This window comes from Hyaena hyaena, unplaced genomic scaffold (assembly GCF_003009895.1).
Source record: "Hyaena hyaena isolate Hyena2069 unplaced genomic scaffold, ASM300989v1 scaffold_417, whole genome shotgun sequence".
Classification (NCBI taxonomy): Eukaryota; Metazoa; Chordata; class Mammalia; order Carnivora; family Hyaenidae; genus Hyaena; species Hyaena hyaena.
In genome coordinates this window covers 1134622-1160605 of record NW_024081050.1, presented here as the reverse complement: position 1 = coordinate 1160605, position 25984 = coordinate 1134622, and the positions used below count along the sequence as shown (strand labels likewise).

Sequence of the window (25984 nt, the reverse complement as noted above, 5' to 3'; positions counted from 1 at the left end):
ACCTCCTCAAGATCTTGTTTTCATTTCCTTTAGATAAAAACCCAGATTTGAGATTCATGGATCATATGATAGCTCTGCATTTAATTTTTTGAGGAACTTCCATACTGTTTTCCATAGGGGCTGCACCAATATACATTCCCACAAGCAGTACGTGAGAGTTCCATTTCTTCCAATCGCTTCTCAGCCTTTTGGCTAAGATCAAGTGGAGAATTCCCGTTTCTTCCATATCTTCACTTGTTCTCTCTTGTCTTTCTGATGATAGCCATTCTAAAAGGTGTGAGGTGGTATCTCACTGTGGTTTTGATTTACATTTCCCTGATGATGAGTGTTGAGCGTCTTCTCAGGTACTTACAGGCTATGTGTATTTTGTCTGTTCAGTTCCACTGCTCATTTTTAAGTGGAATTTGTGACGCTGCATCATATGAGTTACTTACATATTTTAGGTATTTACTCTATATTAGATATATGGTTTGCAATATTTTTTTTCACGTTCCATTGGTTACCTTTTCATTTGGTTCTTTGTTTCTTTTACAGTGCAAAAGTATTAGTTTCATAGAGTTCCACTGGTTTACTTTTACTTTTGTTGCTTGTACTTCTGATGTTATATACAGAAAAATTATTGCTAAAACCAATGTCAAGAAGCAATCCTTCTTGAGAAAGAACAAAGGTGAAATCATGCTTCCTGATTTCAAATTATACTACAAACCTATAGAAATCAAAACAATATTGTACTGGCATAAAAACAGACAGACTGACCAATAGAACAGAATTGAGACCCTAACAATAAAGCCATGCATATGCAATCAGCTAATAGTTCACAAGAGAGCCAAGAATATTCAATGGGGAGTGGATGGTAGTCTCTTCAATAAATGGATTTGGGAAAAACTGGACATTCACATGCAAATGAATGAAATTAGATGCCTATCTGACACCACTCACAAAAATTAACTTGAAATGGATTAAAGACTTAAGTGCAAGACCTAAAACCCTAGAACTCCTAGAAGAAAGTGCAGGGGAAATACGCTTTTAATCAACTGGGTTCACCTCTGACTAAGGTATATGTCCCACCAACACTGAAAGATAACCTTGGCTTCTTTTCACTATTCAGAAATATGCTCCTTATGGAGGCTCCTGGGTGGCTCAGTCATTTGAGCATCTGACTCTTGATCTCAGCTCAGGTCATGATCTCATGGTTCATGGGATTGAGCCCCGCATCTGGCTCCGTACTGAGTGTGGAGCCTGCTTGGGATTCTTTCTTTCCCTCTCTCTCTCTGCCCCTCCCCCATCCACATTCCCCTTCAAAATAAATTATATATATATATGAAGTATGCTGCTTATGATTGTTGGGTGAAAGGCTGCCTGCAGGTGAGCCTCAAAGGAGAAATGATTATCTTCATTTTTCTATACTGAGACTGATTTCTCAGTTGAACCCCTGCTGCTGTATAAAGGTTGACCCTGAAGTGTAATGAAAAGGGCATGAAACTGGGTGATTCACATCCTGGCCTCATCTTGGCTTGACTCCTTTTCCTGGGCCACTGTTTATGCTGCATGCATGAGGATAATCACACCGATCTCCCATGCAATATTTTTGTGAGACTCACAAATAAAAAAGTCCCTAGCACACACAGACAGGCATATAATAAGCACCCAATAAATACTAGTTTAAAGAATTGCAGTAGCAGCAAGCATGTGCCTGTTTGTTTATCAGGAAGTCAGGAAGCAGTGCTGGACATATACCATGGCTTAGGTGTTTGATGGATACTGCACATTTTCATCACAGACACTTATCCCAATAACTGCCTAAGTTAGCAAGCTTGAAAGTTCGAAATGCGGTAGATGAGATTTTTTTTGAAAAACCTGTACACTGTTTGCATTCTGGAATTCCAAGGCAGAGAGGCCCTCACTGGATCGAAGGCATTGCTGATAATATGCCATTCATAATAGCTGGCCGGGGAGCTTACCCTCAGTATCTCTGAGACTTTATTTTCAAGGTATGATCTGAGGAAGGAGAGCTGGATGGTCAGCGCTCACGACAGCCCCCATTCAAATCCTGCAAGAATGTTCTAGGCCTCTCCACCCAAGTCAAGTGTCTCCTCTCTCCTAGGGGTTTAAAGATCCTGTGTACCGAGCGAGACGGAAGCAGTTTGCGGACATTGCCTACAGCTACCGACAGTAAGTTCCCTCTGCTTGCCCTGGGGAAGAGAAGAGAGCACACTCCTGGCTCACCTTTTCCTTGCCCGAGTTTGGAAAATACCAGCATAGAGAGTCCTGCCTTCTGTGTGCGTGTGTGTGCGCGCGTGTGTGTTTAAACCCTCTCCTTAATAACACATGTTTAAAAAAAATTGCTGCTAGACAAAACAAAATTACCCACCGTGCAGGCCCGGCTCTCTCCCCAGCTTTGTTGTGTCCTTATGCGCTAACGTCTGAAGTAATTATAAAAGGCCTCAGCCCTGAATAGAACAGCCTCTGGTGTTCTCCACATTAAACAGGGAAGAAGGAAAAAGAGAATCATTTACATTCAAGGAGGAGTTGGCTGCTTTGCTGAAATAATGAATCATTTGAGGTTTCAGATGAGCCGAGCCTCAGCGTTCTTCTTTTATCTGATCTGACCCAGCTGCGAAGGGCAATTTTCCGAGTTTATTTTTTTCTGTCTGGGATTCTACCCTATGTTAGCCAAAGGAAAATGCAAATATCAAACATGTCAATTTGGGAAGGGAACTGGTTTTGCTATTTTGAGTCCTCAGGAATACAGAAATGCTACCCCGAGAAACTCAGTGTTTGAGGCCTGAGCTCCTAAGACATCAGAAAAGACACACTTAAGACGAGACTTAGAAGTCAGAACCCAGGGCGCCTGGGGGGTTCAGTTGGTTAAGCATCTGACTCGTGATTTCAGCTCAGGTCATGATCTCTTGGTTCCTAGTTTCCAGCCCTGTGTCAGGCTCTGCTCCAGAGCCTGCTTGGGATCCTCTCTCTCTCTCTCTCATTCTCTCTCTCTACCCCCCACCCCTGTCTCATTCTCTCTCAAAATAAACAAATAATCATTTTTTAAAAGTTGACCAGAACCCTGAGGGATGGTACTTTAACAGCTTTGTTAGACTCTGAGGGAGATGAAGAAGATAATAGGGCTCTGTTTACTGCATACAAAATTACCTTCCAGATGGAAAGACCTCCAGAGAAAATAAGCCAATTCCCTTCTCTGAATGACTCCCGGCAGTGGAAGAATCCAGAACGGTGCTCACTTTAGTTAAATGTAGGCCGGTTTGGACCTTGGGCCTTGGCTTGTGACAAGCAGGAATCACAGAACATGGCAACCCCTCCCCGCTGCCCCTGCTTTTGCCCTAGCGTGGTCAGGCGGACACCATCAAATCGGGCACAGACAGGAGCCTATTATTGACAGGCAGTCAATAATAACAAATTAAATTTATGATCTCCTTGCTGTGTGTGGGGCTTTGTTAAATGCTTTGCTTACATTATTTCATTATTTCATTTAGTCTTAATTATAACTCCCTATTTCTCAGATTGGAAAAGTAATGCTCAATACAGTTAAGTAACTTGCCAAGGCCATATAACTAGTAGGTGGCATCATCCCTTTTTGAATTCAGACTTCTTTAACTCCAAAGCCATTCTTATCCACGTCCCTGAGCGCCGGGATTCTCAGAGTCAGGAGACCACACTTTTCCGTAAAATCCAGGAGCTGCTTAGGAAGCACATTCACTTACTGCCTGGTTCTTGGAATTTGAGGGGAGAAACTGAGTCCCTAACCTCCCTTCCATGAAAATGTTAAACATGGGGCACCTGTGTGGCTCAATCAGTTAAGTGTCTGACTTCAGCTCAGGTCATAATCTCATGGTTCCTGAGTTCGAGCCCCACATCTGGCTGTCTGCTGTCAGCTCAGAGCTTGCTTTGGATCCTCTGTCCACCTCCCTCTGTCTATCCTTCCCCTGCTCATACTTTCTCTCTCTCAAAAATAAATAAACACTAAAAAATAATAAAATAAAAATGTAAACCTAATGGAGAAGCTCGAATGCCTCACCATCCTTGATGTTTAAAAAGTAAGTTAAATTGATTATTGAAAATCATCCATGGATGGCTGGCTCTCTGAGAAACGTTAGAGATCTTCTAGTCAATTTCCCCATTTTTACAGATGAATCTCAAATGATTAAGTGATGTGGCAAAGGTCATGTGGCTATTAGGGCTGAACTTGTTCTCAAATTCAAAGACTATTTCATAACTCATTTCTGCTCCTCTCTTTTAAACTTTTGACCCTGCTTACCATCTGTTTCTTCTTGAAATTGTCTCTTAGCTCAATATCTGGTAGAGTAGATTGTCATTATTCAAGGACTACTTGCCTCATTTATTTGAGACCTTCAATTCAATTCTGTGGCACTTTTGCAATCATTCCCAGACAAGCGCAGAGTGGGGAAAGGTTGGACTTGCCTGACACACAAGGTCACAGACTGAACAAGGTGCCATTGCCTCCTTATTTCAGCTTTTATACTATAAACAACTATTCTTACTGAAGTCTATTTAGATTAGAGACATGTTTGCTGAATTTTTGTACTTTTTGTTGATGATTTTGCTGTTTAAAATACTCCCCTGCCCCCAGCATAGTGGTGAAGTGTAGTCTAGGGTTCATAAATGTGAGAAGACTGTGATGTGTTTATGAAGAAAATGCATATGTTAGACAAGCTTCATTCAAGCAGGAGTTATAGTGCTGTTATAGTTGAGTTCAATATTTTTTAATGTTTTTATTTATTTTTGAGAGAAAGAATGAATGGGGAGCGAGGGGCAGAAAGAGGGAGACACACAATCCAAAGCAGCTCCAGGCTCTGAGCTGTCAGCACAGAGCCCAACACAGGGCTTGAACTCATGAACCATGAGATCATGACCTGAACCGAAGCTGTATGCTTAACTGATTGAACCACCCAGGTGCCCCTGTCAAGTTCAATGTTAATGAATCAGCCATATATATTAAATACATTTCTTTATCCAAAAGCTCACACAAAACCAAGTTGGTATTATCAGTTGATTGAAAATTTGACCAGAGCTCATGGGACCTGAGTCCTGTATTTTCTTTTGGACCAGTGGCTCTGTGTTCAGAGTTCAGCTCAGAGCTCATGGTGACCTTATGTAGCATAACAGCCACATATGAAGAGAATCAAATGTATTCCATGCCTTACTGATTTCCCTCCCTCCTTTCTGTGGTTTCTTCCCAGTTCTCCCTGGCCTGCTCATCTCACCCCAGAGCTTGTAATGTCTTTCTGACTCAACTTTGGCACTCTTCTTTGGCTTCTGCCACCCTCCATGCCAATAGTCCCACATTCAGATCTCTGGCACTTTCCACATGGGGAATAATGCACAAACTCCTGCATTATGAGTCATGGAATCACAGGAGATTGATCAGGTGACAAAATGCATCTACTAAGTTCCAGAGCCCACCCCAAGAGCAAGACCTACAGAGTCCATGTCCTCTGGGGGAATCGTGGGGAAGGCAATGACAAATGTAACAGTAAACATGATAGGTGTTACCAAAGTAAAAACTTGGGTGTTGTGAGGCCATATAACGAGGAGTTGAAATGTAGATTGGGCGAATAGGTCAGCAGGAAGTAAAGTTTAGGCTGAGAATTAAAGATTGAGTTGGAGTTTACAGCCAAAAAAAAAAAATGGGGTTAGTGAATGAGAAGGTGGGTCTTGTGAGCTATAGGTCTTTTGCTTTGAGATGTGAATATCTGGGGCCAGAATGAATTACTGTAGAGAATAAAGAAGCAGCTAAACCCCACTACCGCTAGTGACCCTCTTCTCTGTCCATCTGCCATGTAGTTCTCTGACTCCCCTGCCCAAGAACATTTAACAAAAGTCTTAAAACATCAGATTGAAGAGCCACTGAAAAATTACACTTGCAGTTTTGGGGCGCCAAATTATTTGTCTTGTAATAATTACTTGGTGTAAAATAAGACACCAAGGATAGAAAAGGCTATGCCTGATGCTAGAGTAAATTAAAAGCCATGTTTGGTTGGTGGAATAATTAAGAAACAATGCATTCTACTTCAGTTTTTTGAAGAAGGATCCTAATTGGCTAAACTAGAAATCTCTTTTATTTCAAGCCAAATTGACACTCTTCTTAAAATATCTTCGTTCATTTTACTTAATGAGATCATGACTTGATAAAACTAATTGACAATTTCTTCAAAGACCAAGGATCTTATAAAACGTTAGGTCTCTTGATGGAGTAGAAGATGGAATAAAATGTGCTGTGTTTAATTTGTAAGTAAACTATGGAAGTTAGTGTGTATGTGTGAGACAGAGAGAGAAAATAAATTCTGAAATATTTACTACATCCAGACAGCATTTTAGATATGACTTATTTGATTGTCATTACAACATTACAAAGGGGATTTGATTGTCCTTATGTTGAATATATATATGGCTCAGAAACTGGCAATAACTTGCTCAAGTTGTCACATACTTCTGTCCCTCCCATACTCCCTCCCTCTCTCTGACTCTGGAGTACTCTGCATTGGCTCTGCTCTCTGGCATTGGTCTTGTCTCTCTTAGAGGTGGGCCCAGTACCACCAGGCTGACACCTCACCCCAATTAAAGGTTCTATCTCCTTCCAACAGATTCCCCAAAGTTTTCTCTTTGAGTCTCATTGGATCTGATTAGGACATGGGCCCATCTCTCAGCCACTCTCTGTGACTAGGGAAATGAGATGCTCTAATTAGCTAGGCTTGGTCACATGCTCAGGTAAGAGTGGTGGAGTCTCCTCTCACCTGAACCTGAGACTGGAAGGGGAGGAGGCTGCTTTACTGGAAGAACGAGGAAGGGAAATTGAACATCAGGAAAGGCAAATATCAACCAAAGGGTCATCATGGTACCCAGGATGTTACTATCTCTTAAAATCTCATTACAAAATAGCAAATCACCTTTCTTTTTAAATAAGACTCAGTTATGAAAATTAAATTTTACACAATGGTATTATTATTTGTCAGCACCGATGTTAGGTACATTATACATAGTATTTCACCTAATTCTCTTCTACACCTTCCCAAGAGTGACTTATTATCAGCTTATGTAACAGGGGCACAGACTAGATGTAGAGAGGCTTACTAAATTGCCAGAGACTATTCAGCTAGGAGCCAAGTAGTGAACCCATGTCTGTCCAAGTTCAAAGCCTGCTTTTCCCTCCACCAGTACTTAGCCCTGATATGATGGCATGTCCTCATGCAGGGGCTTGCTTGATGCTCTTTTCACAAACCCTGCTGGCCATTACAGGGTCTTCTGAGCTTGTGTTGCTTCCAATGCTTAAGCAAAACTCTGCCCTAATTCCTGCCCACGTTTCTGAGGAACATAACATGGACTTTGCCTTAATGGCCTTGGATGAGCTACAACTTTGAAAGGACAGGAGAAACCTCATTTGGAGCCCAAAGAGGATCCATAATTCTTAAGTAGAGAGTTCTGCCTTGTCCTAGACACTGCGTACCCTGTTAGGAAACAGGTCTGTAGTGCAAAGAACAGTCACTGGATTTTTTAAAGATTGGCTTTGCTTGATTTTCATTTGTTTTTACTGTTGGGAACACAGTTCATTCTTAGATGTTTTTCAAAAGGACCTTTCGAACTACTGACTCTCAAACTATAGTGTGTCCCCTGGAAGCTTATTGCAATCCAGATGCCTGGGCTTGTCCCTCCCCCACAGATTCAGGATCTATGGGACAGGATCCAACATACGTATTTTAACCAGCTCCCGGTAGCTCTGTTATGTCATAACAGAAGATGCTACAAAAACAGATCTTATACCTGACATGGGTTCAAATACCTAAGGTCAGAAATATCAAATTTAGGGGCACCTGGGTGGCTCAGTCGGTTGTGTCTGACTTCAGCTCAGGTCATGATCTCACGGTTTTTGAGTCCCCACATTGGACTCTGTGCTGACAGCTCAGAGCCTGGAGCATGTTTCAGATTCTCTCTCTCTCTCTTTCTCTCTCTCTCTCAAAAATAAATAAAAACATTAAAATTTTTTTTTAAGAAATATCAAATCTAGCAAGTGCATGCCCACTAAACAGGGGTCTCAGACTCACAGTCCATATATTAAATCCGCTTTAGACCACAAATATACTTGCTTTAATTGACATAATGCAAAACATGATATCGCTTTGCTTGAACTTGGATGCTTTTGTTTAGAAAGAGGATGCGTCCTTCAGTTGTCTTGGCTGCCACTCTCTTACTGAGAGATGGGTCCATACCCACTACTTAACCCATTTACGTTACCTGCTGGTCGCCTGCAGTTAAGTGAATTTCTATCCTGGGTAAACAACTGGAGAGATAGGATTGCAGAAAGGCCAAGCGATTTTCCGAAGTGAGAACAAATCTTTGTGTGGTTGGTGAGTTGAGAGTTTGTATCGTGGCTTTACCAAATTGCACGAATGTTTCCTATACTAAGAAGTGGAACTTTCCTCTTTCAAATGACTTATGAACCCCTCTGTAGTCTGTGGCAGTTCACAGACTCAGGACCTCCTTCCCTCTGCTAATGCTCCTTCTTCCTCTGCTTTACACCTGCCCTTCTGGAGACAAATATTTCATGCCTGTATTCTAGTGGGCAGCCCATCCCTCGAGTGGAATACACGGAGGAAGAAAAGAAAACCTGGGGGACAGTGTTCAGGACCCTGAAGTCCTTGTATAAAACCCATGCTTGCTACGAGCACAATCACATCTTCCCGCTTCTGGAAAAGTACTGTGGCTTCCGCGAAGATAACATTCCCCAGCTGGAAGAGGTTTCTCAGTTTCTGCAGAGTAAGTCTACCTCAGGGACAAAAACGGGGAGTGGGAAGGAGGAAAGGGAAGAAAGTAAATCGTGACTAGAATCAGGGTATGTGTGGTGATTGTCCGAAAAACAAATCTCGCTGCTGTGCTCTGCCTCACCACCAGCTTCCACTGTTAATCCACGCTCATCCAAGACAAGGCATTGTGTGTGGGTCTTGCCATATCCATGTCTCTGAAAAGCATTTTTCCCCATTCTCAAAGTCCCAGGTACGCAGGCAGTTTCTCCCCACAGTCCCCGCTGTGTTGTAGGGGCCTGCAGTGTGCGTGTGTGTACGAAATGTGTTCTTTGTGGCAGTGCTAAGAGCCCTGAGCTCTAAATCCATGCATCTGACTAGTATGAATGTTGCTTTGACCCTGTCTAGTTGGGTGAAGCTGCCTCAGTTTATTCATCTGTCAAATGGAGCCTGTCTCATAGGGAAATTGTGGGAATGAAATAAGACATTGCAGTGAAAACACCCAGCACAGTGCTACATATACAGGGGGTGCTCAGTGAATTTGGGCTGCATTGGAATCTGAGTAACTCTGGGAAGGATACATTATTGGGATGACTGGCCTCTACACCTCAATTCCAAGTGAGACATGTATTTTCCTTTCTGCCAGGAAGCATTAATTTGGCAAAACCAAAATAACCACCAGCTAAACACATATTAAATACCTACCTAGTATGTGCCAGGTAGAATGAGAGAAAGTAAGATGACAGACCACAGGTTTACAGAAATGAAGAAGTTTCTATGGCTCTGGGCTGTGTGGATATAGTATGGTCAGCTCTGGGGCAAGGAGTCAGGGAAGTTATGTGGCAGGGAGGGAAGTGGTAGCCGGGATAGACTGAGGATGAGCTAGATGACCTTTTAGATACCTTCTATTTAGAGGGTCTCTACTTATCAGATAAAGATGAGAAGCCAAGTAGAGTGAATTTCAGCCTGCAAGTCCAAGGAACATAGACAGAAGAACAAGGAGGTCCAAAAGACATGTTCTGGCAAAATATCCATTTTGCTATGGCCAATAGTAAGATAAGAAAATGGTAATACTAGCAGCTGGGGAGTTATAGAGAAGTCATTAAGAGAACAGACTTGGGAGCCAGACTGAATGTAGTGGTAACTTTGGACAAGAAATTAAACTTCTCTGTGTCTCAGCTTTTCCATCTGTAAAGTGGGGATAATACAAGTAGCTACCTCATGAGGTTATTAGGAGGATTAATTAACATATAAAATGCTCAGAACAGTGCCTGACAATGGTGGGTAGTATATAGTGCTAGCTATCATCACCATCACCATCATCATTATCATCATCATCACCATCATCACTGATTATTATTCTCCTTCCAAGTTTGAAACAAACTGAGAGACAGATAATAGGAACCAGAGAGAGGATCAAAATGTCAACTTAATTACTGATAGAACCTACTTGGAGAATGTGGTGTGGATGTACAAACAAAATGGATTCCTAATATTTCACCTCTGAACTATGTAAAGTTATTTGCCAGTGCACTGGGGAAGTGTATATTCCATTGCATAGCCAAGAGCAGACCAGAATGTGCACCTCTGTGAGGGCATAGGCGAGAAAGGGCCAAAGAGATTACACTGAGAATATTCGTTTTCTCTTCCCAAATTCTCCAATCAGAGAAGTCCTTGCTTTTTCTGGGGTGTGCTGTGTGAAGGGCAGTAGAGAAGCTGGAAGTATTCCTTTCATCTTTTTCCCTTCTGGAAGTGGAGTGAAAATTCCCTCCTGACTCTAGAGACATGAGAATAGGGAATAAGTGTCTCATCCTAATAAACGATCACAAAAGCTAAATTTATTAGAAGATGTCTCCAATGCGCTAGACTCTGTGCTAAGGCCTTTATGTTTACCAGCTCATTTGATTTTTGGAACAAATCTGGTAAACATCTATCTGCATTTTGCAGATGAGGAAATGAGGCTTAGAGAAATGAAGCTACTTGACCCAAATCACCTAGCTACAAAGTGTAGGGGCAGAGATGTGAAGCCAAGTCTACCTGGCATCAGCACCCATTCTCCTCAGCAGTTGGCTCTACTGCATCCCTCCTAACGGTTTGCAGACTCCTCTGTCCCAGATGTGATGGGCATTGAGTTTTCCTTCTCTTTTGCTTCCCAGCTTGCACTGGATTCCGCCTCCGACCTGTGGCTGGCCTGCTTTCCTCTCGGGACTTCTTGGGTGGCCTGGCCTTCCGAGTCTTCCACTGCACTCAATACATCAGACATGGGTCCAAGCCCATGTACACACCTGAACCGTGAGTATTCTCCTCCTGCTACCAGTATCCAGCCACCGTGAATGTCATTGATCCCTGATCCAGGAATGAGGTTTGGGTTCATCAAGGGCTGATCCATAGGACAAGTTTTCTGGATTGCTTGATGGTAGCACAAAGAGAGAGAGAGAGATTCATCTCTTCTGGGGATTTTCTCTGTCCAGATAGACCTTACTGATTGGAGATTTGGGCATCCTGTGAACCACATATTCAGATCTCTTCTGTTTATGGGAATAAGAGGTCACAGCCAAGCTCCAAAGAGATTGTAGGAGTCAGAGTTGTGAAATTCCAAGTGTGAACAGGAGTAAGTGGTGCCCAAGTGATCTCACAACCTCCTGAATACACATCTAGATGATTCTGATCTTTCTATGTCTAGATGTATTTGTCTGGAGGTAGAGAATGACCTTACTTTGGCATTAGCCATCTTCTTAATCAAATCAAATAGAACTTATGCAATTTATACAAAAAGTAGGACGTCTGGGGTGCCTGGGTGGCTCAGTCAATTTAGCGTCATAACCTCACAGTTGGTGAGTTCGAGCCCCGTGTTGGGCTCTGTGTTGATAACTTGGAGCCTAAGACCCCTGGCGGTTGTTCCCTGATTTGCTCCTTACTTCTCTTTCTTCTTCTTCCTTTTCTCTTGTATCTTGCCTCATCTGATCCCAAACTTTGCACACCACTAAATCTAGGGCATGAAGTCATAAACCTGAATGACTTACCTCCTTTCTACCTGCCCATTTCCCATGTAGAAAGACTACATCTGGCTTGATTTATAACCTTCCTCACTTCCAAGCTCTGTGCTTTGTGTTTTTCAGTGACATCTGCCATGAGCTGCTGGGACATGTGCCCTTGTTTTCAGATCGCAGCTTTGCCCAGTTTTCCCAGGTGAGGAGTGAATCTTTTTGGCCTTTTAATTATAGGATTGAGATCTGTATTGCTCAAGTGAGTTGAACATATGGTGGGACCCTTGTGTCCTCTGCAAGGGTGGATGGCAGACACAGTTCTGTGATCCCACTAGAGATGGGTATATGGTCTCATGGAGATAGCCAAACACCCATTTCAGGGTCCACAGCATGGGGTGGATGAATCCCTCATCCTCTGAATTATATATGTGCAGTTGAATTTGCTAATCTCACTCATCCTACCAGGTTTAGTTTAAGAGTCTTTTTGTCCATGAAATCCTGCCTGATCCTCACATAGAAGTAACCTTACCTACTTCCAAGTTCTTCTGGTACCTTTCCCCTCCTCTTTAGGGACTTGTCACTTCTTACCTTGCCAGGCAGTCATTTTTGTACATGCTTTAATTAGATAAGGTAATACTTGCTAAGAATCTGATGCCAGTAGCTCAAGTCATAGTTGGCAAAAAAATAATGTGGCAAGTGTCTTGGCATTATAATCAAAGCCACAGGCTAGGCCTTGATTCATGTATCACTGAAGTGAGCTTTTTAGATGAGTGACAGACTCCTAGTAATTCCTTCAGGGCACTGAGAGGCTAAACTGTTGTTGGGGAGCTGGGATCATGAGAGGGTTGAATGATGCACCCACATGCCCCACCCTGTCACTAACCAGCTGTGTGACCTGTGTGCCTCAGTCTCCACAAATGTGCACCAATACAAAGCGTTGCCTGCCAATCTCTTCCTCACAGGGAAGAATAAAGATCAACTGGTCCAAATCACATACTGCAGCAAATGTGAAATATGGGTTTGTGCGTAATGGGATTGTGTGTAAATTTTGTAAGTTTTCCCTCAGCTGGAAGAAATAAATATTTCTATTATTGATTGAAGAGGATATCACTTAATACCTGAAATAAGCAAACAAACAAAAAACTGAGTTAACTACCTGCTAGGTAAGAGAGAGCTGCACTTGTAAGAGACAATCTCTCTAAACACAGAAAACTATTGCTTTTATGTGGGATTTTGGGAGCTGTGGTGTTCAGAGATTGTTGGACTTTTATAAGTGGAAGCGTTTGGGGATCAGCTAAGCTTTAACTCAGAAGTGTCAACATTGGATTGAAGCTATTGTTGACCAGCTGACTTTCAGAAGCATCATTCCTGTTATCAAGTTGTCATTGATTGCTTGGGACAGCTTTAAAACTGGGATTTGTTCTTATGGCCAAAGAATAATCAGTTTCTTCCTTAGAGCATAGGAACTTTTTATTCTCACTACCAGAAGCTATTGTGCCCAGTCAGAGGCTAAGTGACAATCCTCCTTATGCCATTTCCATTTTGGGGACCCCCAGAAGAGTGAACAATTACCTGAGTCAACAGATGGATGCTACTGGGTCATCGGCGTCACATGGCTCCAACTTATACCAGGATAGTCCGAAGGCAGGGTGTCATTTTGAAAGTTCCCTGAGCACATTCTTTTTGGGATCTAAAAGGAGGACTTGCTTTCCCCTAGAGTGCAAGATGGAAAAGGGACGAAGCACAGGAAAATTTAGGGACCCCTTGTTTTTTTTTTTTTTTTTTTAAATTTTTTTAATGTTTTATTTATTTCTAGGAGAGAGAGAGAGAGACAGCGTGAGCAGGGGAGGGTCAGAGAGAGAGAGGGAGTCACAGACTGAAACAGGCTCCAGGCTCCGAGCTGGCAGTCAGCACAGAGCCCGACGCGGGGCTCGAACCCACGAACCGCGAGATCACGACCTAAGCGAAAGTCGGATGCTTAACCGACTAAGCCACCCAGGCGCCCCAGGGACCCCTTGTTTTAAGCAAGCTTTGGGCTCACAAGGAAAGGTGACTAGGAGAACAGGGCACTATTTCAATGGCTTCTGTGGGACTGTGGCATGGTTGGACAGGATGGATGGGGAAGACATGGGATAGGGTCAAGAGAGGAGAGCCAGGCTGTCTGGATTTAGTTCACTCTAACTCAGCATTTTCTCAGCACGTAATATAGGCCAGGCTCTGGTTTTGGCACAGAGAGTGATGAAGAGATGAAGACCATGTAGCCTCTTGCTTTAAAGTAGATCCAATCCTTAGTTCTCTGTGTCTACACCAGTTCCTTCAGTTATGTTACCTGAATTCATGATGTTAAATACCATCTCTACCATGATGATGAAGATATTTATATCTTTATCCTAGATTTCAATCCCCGAACTCAGACTTACATATCTAAGCACCTACTCAGTATATACCCACTCGGATGTCTATTAGACATCTCTATTCATCCTGTCCAAAATGGAATTCCTGATCTTCCTGCTCAAATCTTCCCCACCCACAGCCCTCCCTATGTTAATTCATGGTAACTCCATCCTTTCAGCTGCTCAAACCAAAAGCATTTAGGGGACATCACTGACTTCTTTCTCTAGCAAATATCTATAACCGATCTTTCTGAAAGTTGTATGTGTTTCCCTTTCAAAATATGTGTAGAATCTGACCACTATCCATCATGTCCACTGCTACCAACCTGGTCTCAGTTGCTGTTGTCTCTCACCCCAGTGATTGGGGTAGTCGCCTAACTGGTTTCTCTGCCTCTACTCTTGGTCCTCTGCAGTCTGTTCTTACAGAGCAAGATCAGATGCTGTCACTTCTTTGCTCAAAACCCTGCAAAGGCTCCCATTTCACTGAAAGGAAACTCCTAAACCCTAAAAGAGCCAAAAACAAAACAAAAGCAAAACCAAAACCAAAAGCAGAACAGAACGACAAGAAAACAGTGTTCCATAACTGAGCTCCAGATCCCTGCTCGGTACTCCCTGCCACGCTCCTCACTCTAATTCTGCTCTAACCATCCTGGTCCTCCCCTGGTGTTTAACCTACTGACGTGTATCCTCCTTGACGAGCTTTCTAACTGACTGTACATGTAGTCTATACAATGCCCTTCCCTCGGATGTCCGCAGAGCCGACAACCTCACGTCCATCAAGTCTTTGGTCAAATATCACCTTCCCAATAGTGACTGCTCTGAAACCCTATTTAAAATTGCAGCCTCCCCCTGCTCTCCTGGTTCTCCCACTCCCCCTTGTCCCTTTCTTCTTTTGTTTTTTTCTTGCCAAATAATGTATTCCTTCTAAGATTCCTATATATATGCTTATTATTTACTGTCTGCCTCTACCCACTTAAATGTAAACACCAGGAGGTCTTTATTGATTTTGTACAGTGCCAACCACACAGAAGGCATTCAGTAAACATTTTGGAATAAATAAATGCATATAGCAGGGAAGGCAAATATATGTATGATTTTGTATATTTCATACATTATACTTTATATATTGTAAAGTTTTATACATACACACATATATACATACATACATATATATATATACATACACACACACACACACACACACACATTATGTATCTACACTGTGATACAAGGCAGGCTAGAGCAAATGCTGTAAAAGGGACAAAGACAAAGAGGTCACTAGGAGAGTTCTGCAAATGGAGCTGTGATGAGAAGTGGTCCATAGCATTTCAGACTCTCCAGCTATGTATTGGCCTGGATGGATGTCAAGCGCTTCACTGCAGTTCTCCTGTAGTGTCTTCAGGATACATGATTAAGACACTCCTCTTATATTCCATGAATGTTCCACTTGAGCTATGGGGGGATAATCATTGAGCTGCAATCAAGGAATGAACCTTTAGACACAACTTACTGTGTGAACTTGAGTAGATCACCTCCCTTCTCTGTACCTCAGTTTTCTTATTTGTAAAATAAATACAAAGGACCTCTTGAGATGTGTGATTGTATGATGTGTGGCTAGGGAAGACTTGAAAGAATACTCAGGGTCTATCTGAGCCCTTCTGAAGGCATTTGGTCAGCCATCACCTTCCTGTGGCTAAGTACAAGGTTAGAGCTGAAGGTGAAGTTTGAAGATTGGCAGACCTCAGCCATGCCAGTGACTCTGTTTCTCTACAACTACAGGAAATTGGCCTTGCCTCTCTGGGTGCACCTGATGAGTACATTGAGAAACTGGCCACGGTAAGTCCCCTCTCTCCCTTGTGGATAGTGGGAGTGCTATAGACTATAGCCTTCAGATCTTCAAAGCTTTGATCCTCCCCTGAAAGCCAGGTCAATTGGGGGAAATATCAGAATGTGCTGACTTATATTAACACAAATAAAATTTCACATTTTAATTTTTCCTTAGTGGTTTGATTTTGAAATCAGCTGCATGCAAATATTTACATGTAATTTTAAACAAAATATCTTAAACACAAATAGGCTGTTAATGATAGCATTTGAAAACCTTTGGGCATAAAGTGTGTTTGGGGGCAGAAGTAGCCTGGATTCCTGGCTTTGAGGAGGAAATATTTACTCTCTACCTTTGCACTGGCACCAACATTAGAAACACAAATGAATGCAAATTTATCATTATGGTATATATCAGTTTAGCAGTTTATGAATTCAGGAGCACCTGGGTGGCTCAGTCGGTTAAGTGTCTGACTTCAGCTCAAGTCATCATCTCACGGTTCATGGGTTCAAGCCCTGTGTCAGGCTCTGTGCTGATAGCTTGGAGCCTGGAGCCTGCTTCAGATTCTGTGTTTCCCTCTCTCTCTGCCCCTCCTGATCATCTCTCTGTCTCTCAAAAATAAATAAATGTTAAAAAAATTTTTTAAATAAGTTTATGAATTCAGTTTATCAGAAGGGCACGACCTCCCAGTTTCTCACTGACCAGCTGTTCTGAGACCCTTAGCAAGTGGCTTTTGCTTCCTCATCTCTAAAAATGGATACATCAGTTTATATTCTGCCCATCTGAAAAGTGTATCATAAGGATCTGAAGAGTTAAGTGTGTATGAACTTAAGTTTTTAAATGTCAGATTCTATATGGATGCAAGAAGCAATTTCTTTGAAAGAAATTGAGCTTGATAGGCTCTCTCACTTGTAGGAAGAAAATAAACTTGGAACTCAAAGCATTGTGTTACTTGCTATAACAATGATAAAAGTACTCATCACCTACATAACTTCTCAGAAAAAAAAAAAAACCCTTATTATTGATATTCTGGTGTGGAAACAGTCCTACGCTCTTGCTCTGCCTTTGATTTACTGTGTAACTGGATGTATGTTGCTTGACCTTTTTGGGCTGAAAACACATCATCTGTATGTGAGGAGGTCAGACTGACAAAGCTGACAGTCTTCTCAGATTTAATGTTCCCTAGGGTAATAGACAGACTTTAACTAGTAACCCATCCTAATTTTCCCAGGCCATGACTGTCTCCAGCAGCTAACTGGGACCTGCCTTCCTCGTGGCCCTGGTCAGTAGGGTTATGCCAGAATTCCAGGACCATCTTCCCCCGGCCAGGCATCTGGAACATGTTGAGCTTGGCTATTTGAGGAGGATAAGTGCAGTGGTTGGCAGTGCATCAGAAGCCCCCCCCCCCAAGTTTTAGCACAGATGATGGGATGCCCCCTCAATGATTTTATCACAACCAATCTCCTTCCTCCCATGACTGATGGGATTGCCTGTCAAGTCTGACCAACTACGGGAACATCTCACTGATATGAGGAGTCCCTGTCATATAGACTTACTGATGGGGGTGTCTTCTTGGGGGCTTCCTCAGTATTCTCACTGCTTCCCAACTCATCGTGTGTTCAGCCAACTCTCTTTCAGCCAGTGATTGGATAGGCCAGGACATAGGACACAGAGAAGTGACCCAAGGTCATGGCGATTCAGAAAATAGACCCACACAAACACCCACCTCTGGGAAGTCCTGTCTTTAGCCCTGGGACATTTGCTGCTTTCCCTTCCTTCAGGTGTGCTCTCAACTTGACTTTCCATTCCAGATTTACTGGTTTACTGTGGAGTTTGGACTCTGTAAACAAGGAGACTCCATAAAAGCATATGGTGCTGGGCTCCTGTCATCCTTTGGTGAATTACAGGTAAGACTCCATTTATATCCATTTTGAGATTCAACCCAGGGGTTAATCCTCAAGTGATTGGTACCTTAACATCTGGTGTTTACATAGTAATGTAGGAGGCCCATAATCTTTAATGACCTTGTACACTGCCAACCACACAGAAGCCATCCAATAAACATTTTGGAATAAATAAATGCATATAGTAAGGAATATATATATACTCTGTCTGATACAAGGCAGCTGGAGCAAATGCTGTAAAAGGGACAAAGACAAAGAGACCACTAGGGGAATTTTGCCAATGGAGCTGTGATGAGAAGTGATCCATAGCATTTCAGACTCTCCAGCTATTTATTGACCTGGATGAATGTCAAGCACTTCTCTGCAATTCTCCTGTGGATACATGATTTCTTCAGAATAACTGATTAAGTCACTCCTCTTGTATCCTCAAGTGATTGGTATCTTAGCAGCTGTGATTTGTTCATGACTTTAGGTGTTAGATGTAAACTTGAACTGCAAGACACACGTATCCAGGACAGAGGGGCCTCCCGATCCCAAGGCTGAGCTGTGCACACAGATGTATGCAAATATATGCCAAACAATGTGGTTGGCTCTCATATCTTCTATTGATCATCTCACATGCAAATGGCTGGAGTGAATTACTCCTTTCTACCTTGGCTATAGGTTTTAGATGGGCTATGAAGGGTAGGATCTTGTATATGCAAAACAATTCAGTTTACTGCATTTAGGCTGGGGTGTGGAAGGAATCAGGGTGAGATGGCAGAAGCTATCCAGACAGCCCGTGGGATGCAGCAGGAGCCACTGACGCTGCTTTAACTGTGAAAATGTTCCACTCGATGCCTACAGTACTGCTTGTCGGGCGAGCCCAAGCTCCTCCCCCTGGAGCTGGAGAAGACAGCTGTCCAGGAGTACACTGTCACAGAGTTCCAGCCCCTCTATTACGTGGCTGAGAGTTTTAATGATGCCAAGGAGAAAGTGAGGTGAGGTGATGACTAAGGTGGGTCAGCAGCTCTTGGGGCCTCCTGATTTGTCTGCTGCCACTGATCTGTGGGTGGTTGGCCAGAAGAGTGGACTCCAATGCCTACAGCAACAGTGTCCAGCAGACAGAGTCTCCCACCTTTGTCCCTTTCCACTCTGTGTTTGGGAGGAGGTCTAGTGGGACCCTATTTCACAGCTAATTGCCTGGACATGCCGACAACTCTGCCCCTGGTTCCTTGCTTCAGTATAGCTGCCAAATGCAGGTAGTGAACCCTCCTATGTACAGAGAAGCCACAGAAGGCTCCCAACAAATCACAGAAGTCTTCTAGCCTGGAGGAGTCCTTTGTTCACTTTATTCTCCCAACACCTGCATAATTCACTTGCTCAACTCCTTCAAGTTTTCACCCACATTTAACCTTCTCTGTGTGTCTTTCTCTAATCAATTTATTTTGTTTGAGAGAGAACGTGCACAAGCAGGGGAGAGGGGAAGAGAGAGAGAGAGAGAATGAGAGAGAGAGAGAGAGACTCAAGTGGGCTTGATCCCAGGGTTGTGGGACCTGAGCCAAAATCAAGAGTCAGACATTCAACTGACTAGCCACCCAGGCACCCCTCTAACCAACTTATTTAAAATCCCTACCTGAAGATACCTGGGTGGCTCACTTGGTTAAATATCTGACTTGATCTCAGGTCATGATCTCATGGTTTGTGAGTTCAAGCCCATGTTGGGCTCTATGCTGACAGCTCAGAGCCTGGAGCCTGCTTCAGATTCTGTGTCTCCCTCTCTCTGCCCCTACACCTCTCTTTGTCTCCTTCAAAATGAATATGTAAACTTTAAAAAAATTTTTTTAAAACTGGACTAGGTTCTTTTATTTTCACTTTCCTTCATATAAATGGAAAAGAAGAGGGGGACAGATATGTCTGCTTCCCAAGCAGATTCCTTTGTCATATTTGCAAAATCAGAAGTCTTTTATGGTACACATCGGCACGGCTAGAAGCCTTGATTTACGTGACATCAGATTTCCTTGAGGAGGGAAATGTAGCTCTCACCTAAGACCTTCATGGACAATTCTTGGACCAAGCGACTTATTAAGAAAGCATGAGAGGGCCACCTGAGTGGCTCAGTCTGTCAAGCGTATGGCTGGCTCAGGTCATTATCTCATGGTTCATGGGTTCAAGCTCTGCTTTGGGCTCTGTGCTGACAGCTCAGAGCCTGGAGCCTGCTTGGAATTCTGTGTCTTCCCCTCTCTCTGCCCCTTCCTGGCTTGTGCGTACTCTCTCTCAAAAATAAATAAACATAAAAAAAAAATTTTAAGCCCTGTCCAGCCCCACCCCCACACTCCTTAACCCCTTCTGCAATTTTTTTTCTCCTTACCACTTGGTAATATTTAACATACCAAATGATTTAAGCTCCATTTCCATAGGAATTTTTGTCCTTTCTGTTTTCCTGTTATTTTTCCAGTCTCTAGAACAGTACCTGATACATAGTGAGCAGGCAATAAGTGATAGGCAAAAGCATCTATCTCAGAGGCAACTCAGCAAGTGGCTGACAGTGATGGAAAGGTAGCAAGACTTAGACTTGTAGCCTGCTGAGCTGACAGCCCTCTCTATAATCTGCTTGAGCATCTCTCCTCCCAGCAGGAGATAGGCTGGGCAGAGGTCTACCTGGACATGGCTATCCTGATGCTCAGTGTTTGTTACCACTTCTTGTTTTATATCTGGTCAATATGAAATATTGATGATAGTGTATCATCAGTATGATAGACATAGGTACATAAGTTTCTGGGATCCTAGGAAGCTACGCATGGCAGTTTCCACTGAACTTAGGTAATGGATGGTAAAATGCTGGCTCATGGGTCCACATCATTTGGCCTAAGATGATTCCCTTCCTCCTATCTCTCCAGGGACTTCATGTTTTTTTCAGTTACTCCTTTCTAGTTATTTCTTAAATCTCCATCCCTTACTGGGAGCCTAGCCTTCCTCTAGACCCTAGAGGGTATACTCTGCCATTCCTGGGACTTTTTTGGGGTTATGGACTTCAGTGGAGTAGTGCATTACCCCACTTGGTTAGTGAATGGACTTCAGTGGAGTAGTGCATTACCCCACTTGGTTAGTGATAAGAAGAAGAAGAAGAAGAAGAAGAAGAAGAAGAAGAAAAAGAAGAAGGTGGTTAGATGCCTGACATTTATTATGTATGAAACATTGTTCTAAGTGCTTTTCATGTAAGCACCTAATTTGAAGATTAATTCATTTAATCTTCAAATAAAACTACAAAGCTTGCAGGTGGGCTTTAGAAGAACAGAGGTGGTTAGTAACTCACCCAGGGTCATACAGCTAGTAAGTGGCTGACCCAGGGTTTGGACTCAGGCTGTGGGGCTCAGAGCCAGTACTCATCACCATTCTGTCAAACCAGGATCACATTTAAATGGGTCCTCCTGGTGGTGACTTTCTAACACAAGAAGTGATCGGTTCCAGACCAGCAGGGAAGAGTGTGCCAGAACCTGGGTTTCTCGGGCCTTTGAAATCCCACCCATTTTGTCAGTGTCTTCAGCCCAGAAGAGACACGCACAAAAACTCCATTTTGCTGAGAGGTGACTCGGGGCCAAGGAGAATGCTGAAGAACAGGGTTCAGAGAAGGAAGGGATTTCCTCAGAGTATCCTAGCTAAGAGAAATAAACTTGAACCATTTTCAGTTTCATGAGTCAAGTTCTAGGCAGACAGAAACAATGCTGAGTGTGGCCATGTGCCCACTCCCTGGCTAGAGGAGGCATGGCCCTGAAACTGACTGCCTAACTGAAGCTTTTCTCATGGTGTAGAGGCAGATTGCCCAAAGCAAAGATGAGGTAAACTATGTAAGAGGAAAGAGGCGCAGAGCAGGCCACATCACAGATATGTTCTATATGCTTCATGTCTCCAGCAGGGCTGAGAAAGCTCTTTTCAGACACATAGAGATGGAGAGACATACTTAATCATTTGTTCTTCTTGAGTACCCAGTTGCTGATGAAAGAGAACAACTAACACACATGTAGCCCTTACTCTATACTATAATAGCATTTGCTACGACCCTCTGAGGTAGTACTGCTCTGGTTCTGGTTTTACAGACCAAGGAGGACACCAAGGTGCAGCCCACAAGGGGTGTCATTAGCAGAAGCAGGATATAAGTCCAGGCAGCCTGGCTCTGGAGCTTGGGTTTCTACAGCTCTTGCCAAACTTGGAAAACCTACTAGTTTCCCTTGTAATTTGTCTTGTTAGGATGGCGGCTTTGACTCTTACCAGAAACCAACTTAGAAGTATCATTTGTGATGCCATTGCATTTTATGAGCCATTTTAGAGTATCTTGTTCATTACGTTGCTTGATGTTCTTTATACGGCCTCCCGGTACACTCTTCCCAGATCAAAGGGTAATGAATGCATCAAGAAGACAAAGAAGAGAAGGGCACAGGCCAAAGCCAGACTACCTGGGTCCCTTCTCAGCTGCACAATTTATTGCCGGTATGATCTTGATGGTCATTGAAGCTCCCCAAGCCTCGATTTTCTCATTAGTAAAATATGGATAGTAATAGTGCCTTCTTCTTAAGGTTTTCATTAAGATTAAATTAGGAATGACAGCTGTAGAGAGTATAGAACAATTGGGATTTCATATAGTCCTTGGTACATAGGAGGCCTCTATCTATGTTAAATTTCATTAATAACATAGTGTTTACTTCCATTCTTGAAAGCTGTGTTCCTCTTCCTGCATTGATTGTCAAGCATCTTAGAGCTTATTTTTTTCTATAGCATTTTTTGGCTAGGTTTACTTACTCTTTTGATTTTATTTAATGGTAAGAATTTTGGCCTTAATGTATTCTGTACTTGTACCATAAGCTACCTCTGTCATTTTGGAGGCAGGTAACTCAATAAATATGTGCTCACATGTGTTTGTATATATATCTCGACACATACACAGCACACAAAGCCTGCCCAACAGGATCTCACTAAAACTCCATTTCACTTCTCAGTGTGGTTTCTACATCCCCTGTTCTAGTAAGATGTAAGTGAAATGTCACTGAGAAATCTTTTAGAATGATTTTTTCCCCAAATGGTGCCCTCCACTGAGCTCTGTGGATTTGGTTTCAGGAACTTTGCTGCTACAATCCCACGGCCCTTCTCAGTTCGTTATGATCCATACACCCAAAGGATTGAGGTCTTGGACAATACCCAGCAACTTAAGATTTTGGCTGACTCCATCAACAGTAAGTAACTTACACCTCAAGAGGCTACTCTATTTACTAGAAATAGAGTTGGATTTTCTTACCTTCACCATAGGAACAGTAAGAAATGTATTAAATATTGAATTAGGTAGAAATGTATCTCCAGGTAAGCCATTTGTTTGTTGAATGAGAAAAACTTGACAAAAGGGCCAGAGTTGCCTTGAGTGTCTTTTCTTCTTTGACTTTCCTAGATTCCACCCTACCTCTTACCACCATACCAGCTTTCCATCCTGGCTTGTCACTGCCATGTTCCTCATCCTCCTTTGCCTCTCCACTGTTTCCTTTAAGTGTCCAATGCATATTGTTGTGCCTGGATTTTCAGCCTCTACAAGACAGATTTTCACTATTTCATCAGCCATCTAGTAGCTCATTTATGGACCTTCTACTCTTCCAGGACAATGATGATATTATAACAGCTGCTCATAAAAATGTCACAGTGTTACATTGTTCTTCACTGGATTCTCTCTCCAGTGCTTCAAACTCCCCTCCAGCAACATTGACCAGCTCTTAGTTCCCACACTCCCTCCTGGCTTCTGGCCTTTGCTTATGTAGTTCTTTATGTTTGAAATATTCTCATTCCCATTCTCATTTAGAGGTCCCCAACTCCAGCTCATCTTTTAAGTCTTTCATACATCTCTTCTTGTAGGAAGATTAGTCTGGGTGTCCTTCCTATGTCTTGGCATTCACATAGATCCCTCTCTCAGAGCATATATCACTATATTGTTTTGTAATTGTTTACTTATCTGACTCCCCAACAAGACCTGAGCAGAGAGCCAGGTTGGGTTCACTGTCAGATCTCTGGCAGTTAGCCCTAGTCCTAAAAAGTAGGTTAGGTCCTCAAGAGTTATTAAATGGATGGATGAAACCACTGAGGGGGTGAGCAGCCTGAATGGAGGAATTCTAGGCCAGGTGGTGGCTCCTACCTTCTGTAATGCTAAAAAGCCCAAAAAGACAGGTAGGCTTGAAGTATGCCTCTAATACCCCACTGATGTTGCCTGAGGCCACATCCAGTAGCAGAGCTGTCCCTGGCCATTGTAGTTATTCCCCATTAAGTATGGCCACCGGTGAACAGACATTTTGAAAAAGTTCAAGGCTGATTCACCACCTCTGCCCATTTTGGACACTCAGCTGGAATAGATATGTTCACCCAAAAGACCAGCCAAGTGCTCCAGAAGCTGGGAATTAGGACAGAGGGGTCAGTCCGTAGATTTTTTTGTCTCTCTTATTTACCCTGAAAAAGCAAGAGTAACTTCAATGGCTGTTGTTTTTAAGAGAATTTTTAAAAACACAGAATAACATATTTAGGAATTTAAGGGTCCTTAGAGCTATGTGACTTTATGTAAGACTCCATCACCTCTCTATACTTCTGTTTCCTCAGGATCTAGGAGAGAGAAGGCTTGTCCATCTCCAAGATCCCTTCCTCTTCTTTCAAGTGTCTATGTTCCTATGGCCCCTTGGCATGTGAGAACATGACATGAATGGGAGTGGACTCCATCATAGTCCAGTGGTCTAACAATCTAGGCTGAGTTATCTGCTTAAACCAGGCATTCTCAAACCCAGTGTGTGTCAGAATCATTGCAGAGCTGGTTAAAAATGAATATTGTTGAGTCATAGTGCCAAACTAAATTTGCCAAATTTGTGGTAAGGCTCAGAAGTTTTATTTGTAATAAGGCCCTAGGTGATATAATAATGCTGATACAAGAGCTTTGTGTGAACCACATTTTTAGGCTTCATGGCTTAGGTCCTTGCAAGCATGTATAGATGTCCCTATAAAAGAAAAAGAGAGAAAGCTTAACTCTTTCTGTGGAAAGGTGAAGCTAATTACATTAAAACTTGTAAGCCCCTATGCTATAACTGCCCAAATACTATCCACCATAACTAATCTGTAAGCTCCTTGAAGGTTGGGGGGGGGGGTCCCACCATATCAATACATCCCACGCATCCTTTAATGTGTTACACATTGTAGATATTTAAAGGGTATTTTCTTATGATATGAGTGGCCTTTTTTTTAATTGTAGGTGAAGTTGGAATCCTTTGTAGTGCCCTCCAGAAAATAAAGTGAAGTCATGGACAAAACCTGTCAACTGAGAATCTGTTGATGGAAATCCAACTACTTCCATTTCATCTGAAAAAGACTGAAAATCAAACCTTAATTTGAATTAAGAGCCCTAAATCTTTTTTTTTTTTTTCAGAACAAGATGGAGCATAAACAAATAAATCAAAATAAGTTGAAATGACATTATATTAATATACACCCAAAAGCATAATCTTTTGGGGTCCTCTTTGATTTAGAGATGGTAATCCCATACTCTCAATTCAGTTAAAATCAATAGTATGTCACATTTCATCAGTTAATTAAAATTTGGGACCTGATTTATTTGAGCTTCTATATATCAGTCAATGTAAAACACAAGCCTGTCATTAGAATTGAATTTGTTGATTTAATATACATCTTAACCTACAAAGGTAATTTTCTATTTCAGTGGACTATGATTCTAAGTATTATTGTGTTTTACCCATGTAGATTTCCTTTAATTCAAGAGCCCATTAAAATAGTTATTAAAGTTGAAGTTCATAGCATCATATCGAAGCATTTCTTATATTTTATTGTAATCATACATACTGCTGTGAAGAGTAAGAGAAGTTCTCACCTGACTCACACAACTTTCAGTATCATCCAGTTAATTGTCAAGTCTGTTTTGGGAGATATTTTGCAGACATGTGTGATGCAACAGATGTTAACTGAAGGCCTGGCTGGTAGATATTCAGTAAATACTCATTGAAAGAATAAGGGAATACATTCTTAAATAGCAAATCCTCAACAAAAATGAGACTTCAGTTTTAAAAAGTCTAGTGGTTATACAATTTGGCAGTTTCAA

The 25984-nt window shown here is 42.4% G+C and overlaps 1 protein-coding gene across 1 annotated transcript in view; it reads left to right on the top strand.

Moving 5' to 3' along the window:
- PAH (phenylalanine hydroxylase) overlaps positions 1-25698 on the top strand; it is a 73858-nt gene extending 48160 nt beyond the window's left edge. The window contains exons 5-13 of the mRNA XM_039252483.1: positions 2105-2172; positions 8591-8787; positions 10928-11063; positions 11891-11960; positions 15931-15987; positions 17788-17883; positions 18727-18860; positions 22972-23087; positions 25124-25698. Of these exons, the coding sequence (XP_039108414.1) occupies positions 2105-2172; positions 8591-8787; positions 10928-11063; positions 11891-11960; positions 15931-15987; positions 17788-17883; positions 18727-18860; positions 22972-23087; positions 25124-25167 (918 nt within the window). The 3' untranslated portion in view covers positions 25168-25698. The remainder of the gene's footprint in view (positions 1-2104; positions 2173-8590; positions 8788-10927; positions 11064-11890; positions 11961-15930; positions 15988-17787; positions 17884-18726; positions 18861-22971; positions 23088-25123) is intronic.
- Positions 25699-25984: the final 286 nt, after the last annotated feature.